This window comes from Eimeria mitis, genomic scaffold (assembly GCF_000499745.2).
Source record: "Eimeria mitis Houghton genomic scaffold, Emh_scaff4545, whole genome shotgun sequence".
Taxonomy (NCBI): Eukaryota; Apicomplexa; class Conoidasida; order Eucoccidiorida; family Eimeriidae; genus Eimeria; species Eimeria mitis.
Window position 1 is genome coordinate 730 of NW_013572857.1, and position 282 is coordinate 1,011.

A 282-nucleotide genomic window follows, 5' to 3' on the forward strand; every position below is an offset into this window, starting at 1 on the left:
ACTCCTCAGCAGCAGCAACCCGAACGCCTGCAACGGCTGTCCCGCCGTTTGAGCTGCTGCTACTGCAGCTGCTATTGCAGCTGCTGCTACTGCTGCTGCTGCTATTGTTGCTGCTGCAATGGCTGCTATTGCTGCTGCTGCAGCTATTGTTGTTGCTGCTGCTGCTGCTGCTGCTGCGCAGTGAGTTGATTTGCTTCTCTCTGACTGCAGCAGCCGGCACAGCGACGCCTCCAACGAGCTGCACGCAGCGCTGGAATGCTAGTTGCTGCTGATCATAATCTC

The 282-nt window shown here is 57.4% G+C and overlaps 1 protein-coding gene across 1 annotated transcript in view; it reads right to left on the reverse strand.

Moving 5' to 3' along the window:
* Positions 1–282, reverse strand: part of EMH_0075940 (uncharacterized protein) — a gene marked incomplete at both ends in the record, with an annotated part of 3,975 nt that overhangs the window by 399 nt on the left and 3,294 nt on the right. The window contains one exon of the mRNA XM_013499671.1: positions 64–204. Within this exon, the coding sequence (XP_013355125.1) occupies positions 64–204 (141 nt within the window). The remainder of the gene's footprint in view (positions 1–63; positions 205–282) is intronic.